At 32.9% G+C, this 10,545-nt stretch overlaps 1 protein-coding gene across 1 annotated transcript; it reads right to left on the bottom strand.

The window, feature by feature from the left end:
• Nucleotides 1-235: 235 nt before the first annotated feature.
• Nucleotides 236-776, bottom strand: LOC125608657. Its single transcript, XM_048779094.1, has 2 exons — nucleotides 444-776; nucleotides 236-328 (listed from the first exon to the last, which is right to left on the bottom strand). Exons 1-2 carry the CDS (start codon nucleotides 774-776, stop codon nucleotides 236-238), a joined length of 426 nt encoding a protein of 141 aa, XP_048635051.1.
• Nucleotides 777-10,545: the final 9,769 nt, after the last annotated feature.

Below are 10,545 nucleotides of genomic sequence, written 5' to 3' on the forward strand. Positions count from 1 at the left end.
AACTTAACTTTAGGTGCTCGACCATGTAAGATGTCATCAAAAACAGGTGACCGATCAAGAACATTGATATCATTGAGGGTACCTGGTAAGCCGAAAAATGCGTGCCATATCCAAAGATCTTGTGATGCCACGGCTTCTAAGACAATTGTCGGCTTTCCTGAACCACGTGTGAACTGACCTTTCCAAGCAGTTGGACAGTTTTTCCACTCCCAATGCATACAGTCGATGCTGCCTATCATCCCCGGAAACCCCCGTACCTCTCCAACATCGAGTAATCGTTGAAGATCCTCGACAGTAGGTTTTCGTAGATACTCATCTCCAAACAATTCTATTATTGCATCAGTGAAATTTGCCAAACACAAACGTGATGTACTGTCACCAAGTCGGAGATATTCGTCATATGTATCTCTCGATTGACCATATGCCAGCATACGTATAGCTGCCGTACACTTTTGAAGTGCAGATAGCCCGTTCCTTCCGTGAGCATTTCGTCTTTGCTGAAAGTATGGAACTTCATTACTTATACGTTTGCGAAGGAACAATGGCTTGTTCATTCGAAAACGCCTCCTAAACATTTCCGGTGGGTATGTAGGATTTTCCTTGAAATAATCATTCCATAGTTGATTGTGTCCTTGTTCCTGATCTATGTCGATATAAGCTCGTCTTTTCGGCTTGTTGGCTTGAACCTCAACTATTGAGTCGATGTAATTATCAACTACTTGGTCGACCATTTCTTCTATAGCTTCATCAACTTCATCACTTGATGAGGAAGACATTGTTGATGTTTTCTTCCTAACATGACAAAAGGGGATTTGTAACTAAAATTCTATACACTTTTTCAAAATCAAAAAACTTATTTTCATAATTCTATAAAACTTGTCATAATTATATTTTCTCAACTAAATGTTTTTTTACTTCATCCATATTTTATTTTAACTATAATTCTTTCTAATTTTCCTAATCCATATTTTCTCAACTTAAATTTTTTTTACTTCATCCATATTTTATTTTAACTATAATTCTTTCTAATTTTCATAATCCATATTTTCTTAACAATAATATTTTTTACTTCATCCATATTTTATTTTAACTATAATTCTTTCTAATTTTCCTAATCCATATTTTCTTAACAATATTTTATTTTAACTATAATTCTTTCTAATTTTCATAATCCATATTTTCTCAACTTAAATTTTTTTTATTTCATCCATATTTTATTTTAACTATAATTCTTTCTAATTTTCATAATCCATATTTTCTTAACAATAATTTTTTTTACTTCATCCATATTTTATTTTTAACTATAATTCTTTCTAATTTTCATAATCCATATTTTCTTAACAATATTTTATTTTAACTATAATTCTTTCTAATTTTCATAATCCATATTTTCTTAACAATAATTTTTTTTACTTCATCCGTATTTTCCTAATCCATATTTTCTTACCTTGATGACTGTTTCTTGTATGTTGTTGAACGTAGTTGTTGTAGTTTGTTGTTTGTAGGTCACGGACTTCACTCGATCAAGAACATGCTAGTTGAAGGTAGTTGTTGTAGTTTGTTGTATGTTGTTTGTTGTTGAATGTTCGTGTTGTAGTGAGAAAAGAAACAACAGCAAGACAAACAGAAGAGAAGACGGTGAAACAAGAGCAACACAGACAAGAGTGACAAAAGGAAGAGAAAGAAATGGAAGATAACTTTGATTATAAAGCAGAGAGTAGAGACATCGTTTATATAGAGAGACATAGAGTATAATACATATTTTGACATAGTACATCCGTGATCTGGTTTAGTACATCCGTGAATCAAGTTCAGAGTTACAAGAAAAACATAATACATAGAGAGACATAGTACATGAGTGACCTGCAGTGTAGAAAGAAACAAAACCTACACTTTCCCGTGATTAAACCGCAAACAACTACCTGAACTTCCAACCCGTGACCTGCAACACTGTCACCTCCAACCCGTGACCTGCAAAAGAAAAGATACCATAATCAGTAAAGCAAAGCAAGGAAATACACATCAACTACACATCAACTACACATCAAGGCAAACAAGTTCATACACAATAGACATCAAAGCATTTCAGAGATGAGTTTATTCTTGAGAGCCACTTCATTATCAGAAAGTGTGTATATGTTTTTGGCTAACAAACGATCAAGGATCTTTTGTCTGGAAATGGTATTTTTCTCAGCTAGGATGCTATGTATATGATCATAAGCTGCTTCATTTGGCTTCTTGCGTTTAGCAGCTTTGCTAGCCTTAACACCAGGAGGCCTAACCTCTTCCTCCTCAGGCACCGCCTCCGCACCAGCTTCCTTCATTTTCTCCTTCGGCTGAGAGTGTGACCTCCACTTCTGATCAAACCGAAGTTCCCTCCAGCAATGTTCAAGCGTGAACTTGACATTGAGTCATTGAAATAGATGTCATGCGCAGTCTTCATGACATCATTTTTACTTTGCCCACTCGCTTGCTCCTTCAGAGCGGTTTCATGGCAACCCACAAACCTGCAGACCTCTTCATTCACCCTTCCCCACCTCTGCTTACATTGACCCCACTCTCGAGGAAGGGAGCCAATGAGCTGAGGACTAGAATTGAAATACGCCTCTATTCTCTTCCAAAAAAGCCCCTAACTTCTGTTCATTACTCACTATCGGATCTTTGCTGGTGTTCAACCAAGCACTGATCAGCACAAGGTCTTCTTTGGTTGACCACTTTCTCCTTTCCGCTGGTTTAACTAACCCGGGAGAGTTAACAGCAGCCTCAGCAGAGTCAACGTCTATTGGTGGACTGCTCTGCGAAGCTAAGAGGTTAACAAACCCGGGCACGTGAAGGGAAAAAGGGTCCATGTTTGAGGGTTTCGTGTTTTTGGTTTGGTTTGGTGTTAAAATGTTTCTGTAATTTTTTAGGGTGGAGTTACTATGTTTTTAAACAAGTTTTTACGTGTGAAAAGAGATAAAATTTAACTAACTATACCAACCAAAATTCATTACAGAACTACTACATACGAATGAGCAGTCAATAGACATCAAATCAGACGAAAAAACATCAAGTTATTACGTTTGAAAAGAGAGAAAATTAAACTATCTCTACCAACCTAAGTACAATTCAACATTAATCACAGCAACCAACCAACCAACAATTAATGTGTGGATTTTATAATATCTACTTGTACTTCTAGTTCTCGTACTAGTTTCGTTGTAGTTTAGTTTAGTTTATGTCTAGTTCTAGTTCTTGTCGTTATACTTTTGTTCTACTTCTAGTCCTACGTCTACTTCAATCAAGAGATAACAATGACCATAGATATAGTTTAGCTGACTCTAACCTTTCGTTGTCAATCAAAGCAGACCTTCTCGAGGGAATGGACCTGCACAGTGAGGTCATAGACCTGCTCATTGAGTGAATTAACATGTTCCTGGACATGGAAAAAGTATAGGACATTTGTGTTAGTAACTGTAATACAAATACAAGGAAAAAAAAATTACAGCGATGAAAGAGCTACAAATGTTTGACTAACCTCAAGTCTCTCAATCTGTTTACTAAGATTGGACACCCCCAGCATCATCTGCTCAGCCTCCTCCACCCGTTTAGTTAGCCTCTCGAGCTCCTCCTGCACACCTATCACCCAAGGCTGACGATAATGGAGTCCATCAGCCTTGGTTACAACATCAAGAATGATCAGATATACAACTTACAGTATAGAACATAAAGAATGATCAGATTATGATATACAACTTAAAGTGAAGTTTAACAGAGGAGACTTTACCTCGTAGTTTCTGCAGGTGAAGAACCACTTCCCAGGAAGAGTGTCGTAGTCTTCCTTCCCGCGAACCTCGTTAATGAGTCTCCCACCACATGGACACCTTTTAGGAATACCGTACTCAGAATCCGCCACGAAACTTAACATGTTGATGTGTTCTTGTTGCCTCTTTGAATGTCTTCTATCTTCTTGCGGATCCATCTGTCAAATAATTCAAGATTTTGTCAAATAATTACTCGTAAACCACAATCACGATCTACAACCCTAAACCCATCACTCGATTTAAACCATTAAACGAAACCCATCACTCGATTTATAAACATTACTCGAAAACCCTAACTGGATTTGAAATCTCAGAAAAAAGAACCCTAAAACAAACCACAGTCACGATCTACAACCCTTTATCGAAACCCATATATCGATTTAGAACCCTTACTCGAAACCCCCAAATTTTTTCGAAAATCGATTAATTGCTTCCCACCCCAAAATCGACCCAAAAAAGCTGTAAAACTACAAGATACTAACCTACGCTCGTGGATAGAAGAGCTCGTCGTCGATTACGTCGAGAAAATCGCCGGGAGTCGTCGTCGCACGAAAAGTCGCCTCTCACGGCGAAACCCTAGTATTTTCAAAGAAAGGGGGAAATGAGAAAAAACACGACGTGGCCCGACTTTCCTCGTCGTCAACGCGGAAACGCTTGATCAACCAGCACACGACACGTGGCAAAATCCGCCCCTTACGGGTTCATGCGCAAGGCCCGCTTCATCAAGATAATCGCATTTTTCTTTTTTTTTAATCCACCGGGCCTAAGATTTCGAGTCCACGAACCTGTTATAAACCGCTAATGCGGATGGTCTAAGCTAATGTGACTTTATAAAGTCTTGGCGCCCCTTATATTATATAAAGCTGTGGCGTCTAAAGCCACTGCTTCAGGTGCTTTATCCCAGGGTCGGCACTGCTTACGTACATACAAATTGTGCAACTCCGATAGCCGATATATGCCAATATGTCAATATTTTAGAGCATCTCGAAAAGACACTCTAAACTTCAAATATGAAGTTTTTTACTCTCCAAAAAGAAAATTCAAAACTTCAAATTTGAAATTTCATACTTTTATTTGTATTTTGGTCCCTACAATTACATATTATATTTATAATTCATAAATATTTTATTGTTTATTATTTTAATCTTTATAAAAAAGTATATCTCATAAATAATTTTAATTTTGTTTACAAAATTAAAGTTTACACATAAAATTAAATAAAACTTTAAAAGAAGATTTAAAATATTTAAAACTAGATTTAGATAGCAAAAATATACAAAAGAAACTTAACAAAAAAACTTTTTAAAAATTACATGAAGACATAACTATTACACAGATTTAAATATTACAACAACACTAATAGTCATGTAAGTTTGATCCGGAACCTTCAAAACTTCCAAATATTGTCCAATTTTATTTTGTGTAGTTGAAGATGATTTTTGTTGTTGTTGTTGATGATGTCTTTTCGTACAATTCTTTCTTGTTCATATTGAATATATTCACGAGTATTAATATCATCGATAAAAGTTAGTCTTTTAGCAATATTTTATGTTTCTCTTCTACTTTCTTGTTCTGATCTAATAAGGAGAGTTATTTTTACTTCGAAATGCACTAGCAGATCATATATCATTACCTAAATCACTTTATGAAATAATATAATATTTTGTTTGAAGTTTAATATTAATTAAGTAATTTTGTTTAAAATTTTATATTTTAAATAATATTTTATTGATTAATATTATTGTAATATGTTTATATATGTGCTAGTTATTTACAAAAGTTTTATGAATTCAAATTAGTTATGACAAATATAATGATCATATTATAAAATATAAATAGTTTAAAATTAAGTTTAAAGTTTTACTTTTGGAGAAAAATACTTTTAAATTTCAAATATAAAATTTTAGAAATCTTAAAATAGAGTTTTTTTTTGGAAATGCTCCTAAGACATGGTTATGTATCAACAGACGAAAACCAGCTTTAAAAAAGACAAATAAACGAAATAAAAAGTCTAACTGTTGACAAAAAAGCGCTAATGGAACGTGGCGGCCACTAAACTATATTTAGAAAGAAATTGTTAGTTTAAATCCTTTTTCTACTATTTATTTTTTTAGGTGATTAAGATCCTTTTCTTTTAGTTATTGTCAAGGTTGATGAGAATAGCAATTTAACCAAAAATTAACAGGAATTTGTCTAAAAACTAACAGGAATTTGTCTTTCCATTTTTAGTTTATTTTCTATATTTCATAATTCTTATTATGGTTCGTTAAATTTATATTAAACACGATGTGTATGTTTATAAAATTCCCCATTAACTATAAGCAAACAGACTCATTATGTGGTGAGGAGAGAACCAGCATGTCTTTTACTCCATATTTTTCAGTGTCACATCGCAAACAAAGCTGGGCTCGATATGTGGTACTTGTTCAATACCTAATTTCAGTTTTCGTAGCCCCATGATATTTGGCACAGTGATGACCCTGCCCAATTTATGAGAAAACCAGTTCCTATTTTTTTAACATTCAAAATGTAGAAATTTTTAAACAACCAAAGTGCATTACATTCAAAAAGAGAGACCTTGAAGGATTTCCAATCAAACAAAATTTCAGCACGTTAGAAGTTGTAGGTACGTAGTTAGTAGCAACCAAAAAAAGAACCAAGATCTATCCAGTATAAGAAATTAGGATTTTGGAGAGGCATATGCAAATCAACAGTAATAATAAAACAAGGGGTTTTTGCCAAAACTAACCCACAACTTGATTTTAACCCCAAACATATACCCAAACTTGAATCAAATACAAAACTAACCTAAAAACCTTGTGAAATTACAGCCCAACCCCTTGTGACCAAATAAAAAAATAGAAGTTATTTTTACGAATATAACCCTAGTAAGTCGTCTGAGTCGTCTGAGATGTTGGAAGTCGTCTGGACAACTTCAAAGTAAGTCTTCTGGTGTAGCTGATCTTAAAAATAATTTATAAATTTTTTAAAAAATATTTTGATAAGCGAAAAATTAAAATCATGTAATTATAAACAGTTTTAAGTGATAAATTTATAACAAAATTGAATTGTTTTCAACATAGATGAGTGTAGGTAGTGAATCATAGTATTCTTTGGTCTAGGATTTGGAAACATATGTTATAGTATTGTATATATTCTTAGGGTTAGATTTTGGAAAGCTTGAATATTTTTTTGAAAAATTGAATTTTTACCTATACGTATTTATTTTTATGTATAGTAAACACTTTTGAAGTTTAATTTGATTTTATGAAGTGTTTATTTAGTTAATTAAGTTTAGGGGTTATGCTTAGGGTCTAGACGACTTATATTTCAGTCGTCTGGTGAAGAAATTAAAACAGACGACTTACATGTAAGTTGTCCAAATATTCCCGCCTAAAATTTAAAAAAAAAAAAATTCCCGCTTAAATAATTTAAACCAGACGACTTTTTTGTAAGTCGTCTCGGAAGTCGTCTGGGAAGTCTTCTATTTTAGTTTTCCGCTAAAAATATTTTAATTTCCCGCTAAAAATATTAAACTCTTCTGGACGACTTACAAGTAAGTCGTTTAGTAAATCGTCTGAATCAAAAATATTTAACCTAATTAGATTTTTTGTCTCCATATATAAAGGAAAATTTACATATTATCTCTCCTCCTCTCCAATTGCTGCAACAAAAATGTAATGTTCATCATTCTAAAACTCTTCAACGTCTCTAATCTCTTTGACTTGAAAACACCAAACTTTATATGAATTTTTCAGTTTTGTCTCATGTATTTCTTACTAATCTATCTCTTTTGCAGGTTTTTAATCAGATGGTACTCATCTTCCACTAATTTAAAGGTAGATCTATTAATTTTAGATATGTATTTTTATGTGTTCTACAAAGGTAGATTTATCTAATCTTCCAATCATTTTCTCAGTTTTTAAGTCATTTGAACATTTTTGGATTTGCAGGTTTTTCATATCTGGATTTGATATGTAGGTTTTTTAAATCTGGAAGACTTCTGAGACGATTTACATGTTAGTCGTCTAAAATATAATGCACTAGACGACTTCCAGGTAGTCTTCTGACAAAGTCTCCCTTTCATAATAGATCTGAGTGTTTTTGGTAAGTTTTTATGTCTGATTTTTCTTCATTTGGTAACTTCTTGTTGTATAAAGTTCTTACTTTTTTTCCCAAACTAAAACTCTCCAAACCCACTCTAATCTCTTTGACTTCAAAACACCAAAATATATATGAATTTTTCAGTTTTGTCTCATGTCTTTCTTACTAATCTATCTTTTTTGCAGATTTTTAATCAGATGGTACTCATCTTCCACTCATTTAAAAGTAGATCTATTAATTTTAGATATGTATTTTTGTGTGTTCTATAAAGGTAGATTTATCTAATCTTCCACTCATTTATTTCTGTTTTTTAAGTCATTTGAATGTTTTTGGATATGCAGGTTTTTCAGATCTGGAAGACTTCTGGGATGACTTACCTGTTAGTCGTCTAAAATATAATGCACTAGACGACTTCCAAGAAGTCTTCCATACTACTTCCATTTCAGTCGTCTGGACTTCCTGAAAGTCGTCTGGACTTCCTAGAAGTCGTCTGGACTTCCTGGAAGTCTTCTGACAAAGTCTTCTTTCATATCAAGTGGAGTCCAAGCTTGTCTTTGTAGAGGAATGATCTATAATAGTTTTGTTTGTGGTATGTTTTGTGAATTGCATGTCTAATCTTTTAGTTGTGAATTTTTTGTAAAATCAGTAATAATGTTTCCCAAGATGTAATACATGTGCTAACAATGTGTTTACACATTTACAAATCAATGAAATAATAGACTTCAGTAGCCTTTTTCTTATCTTTGGATCTGTCATATGCAATAATAAACTCCAATGGCTTTTTTTCTCATCTTAATAAACAAGAATGTTGGTAACTTCATATTGATACAACATTTTAAGAAGCATTTTAACCCTTCTTCCAACTCATAACAATAATCATCATTAGTGTCTATAACAATAATACTTAAGAGATGGAAACAAACAATAGTAACTAGTCAAGGCATATCATATTTTTTATTTGAAAAGCTTAGTCAAATTTAGTAAAACTAAGGGAGAAAACATATTTTGTAAATATGAGTATTACATATCTTGAAATTACTTATCACTCTTAAAAATATAAGTTCTTCAGAAACTAGCGTAGAAGACTTAAAAACTAGCGGTCTTCTCGGATCAGTTAGAAACTTTAATTAACGTGAATGTTGGTAACCTCATAAATATCACCAATTAAGTTATAACTTTCATTCATTAGCCCAAATATTCATTAATAAACATGAATTAACAAGAAAATGTTAAAAAGTCTTTATAGTTTTAGAGAAAATACAAGTTTATTAAACATTGACGCAGACGACATCTACGGATGTCATCTAGTAAACTTCCAGAGAAGTCGTCCATTTAGGTCGACGCGGACGACTTCAATCTAAGTATTCCAGACGACTAAAATATAAGTTGTATGGTCAACGCAGAGGTTATTTTTGCAATTGACTTTGAAATCTGTTATTTGAAACGACTGAAAAATAAGTCGTCTACTTTTGTTTAGTTAAAAAAACTCCAAAAAAGCTAGACGACTTACATTTCAGTCGTCATAGGTTAGTTTTGCATTTGACTAGATTATTTCAAAAGTTTGACTTTCCTGGACGACTTACATTTCAGTCGTCTCGTAAAAATTAAAATATCAATATTTTTTAAAAATTAGACGACTTACAATTAAGTCATCATAGGTTAGTTTTGCAATTGAAAAAAAAACTTCAATATTTAATTATATATAGACGATTTACAATTCAATCATCCGTCAGACGATTTACAATTATACTTTGCAATTGTAAGTCGTCCAGGATTTACGAGGTTTGACCAGAATCTCGGAATAAAATTATGGATGACTTACATGTAAGTCGTTGGGCAGATGACTGAATTATAAGTCGTCTGGGTATAATTAAATATTGAAGTTTTTTTTTCAATTGCAAAACTAACCTATAACGACTTAATTGTAAGTCGTTTAGTGTTAATAAAATATTGATATTTCAATTTTCACCAGACAACTGAAATGTAAGTCGTCCGAGAAAGTCAAACTTCTGAAATAATCCAGTCAAATGCAAAACTAACCTATGACCACTGAAATGTAAGTCGTCTTGGTTCTTTGGAGATTTTTTTGTAACCAAACAAAATCAGACGACTTAACTTTCAGTCGTCTCAGAAAACATATTTCAAAGTCAATTGCAAAAAAAGAACCTCTGCGTTGACCAGACGACTTCCAGATAAATTGTTTGGACGAACATATCTGGAAAAAAACTCGATTTCATACCTTAAATTGGTGAGATAACTTCCTTAGCACACATAAGGCTTCTCCAAGAACACATAATCTTAAAAAGTGACCCACCCAGAATCGTTAGCTTCTTTGACTCTATGAACCATAAAAAATGTAGAATCAAAATCTTGGGTTTTTTTAGCTTAATGTGGAGAGAAAGTGAGAGAGATGTTGTGTTTAGTTCATAAGAATGGAGAAAAAAAAAGGGAAAATCAATTTTGGGAGCATTAAGAGCTTAAAATTGGTTGTTCATGGTGGTTAGGGTATTGATGACAATGGCAATCTTGTAATTACTTGAAGAGTAAAAATGTCATTTTCGAAAAAAAAAAAAAATTGATGGCATTTTCGTGAATTATATAAACTTGTGAGGTGAATAAGGCATTAACTAATTTCCAA

Source organism: Brassica napus, chromosome A5 (assembly GCF_020379485.1).
Source record: "Brassica napus cultivar Da-Ae chromosome A5, Da-Ae, whole genome shotgun sequence".
NCBI lineage: Eukaryota > Viridiplantae > Streptophyta > Magnoliopsida > Brassicales > Brassicaceae > Brassica > Brassica napus.

Coding starts and splice junctions, on each gene's coding strand:
- LOC125608657 (XM_048779094.1), bottom strand. CDS start 776: ATGTCTTCCTCATCAAGTGATGAAGTTGATGAAGCTATAGAAGAAATG. Junction 329..443: donor CTGCACTTCAAAAGTGTACG/GCAGCTATACGT, acceptor ATGCAATAATAG/AATTGTTTGGAGATGAGTAT.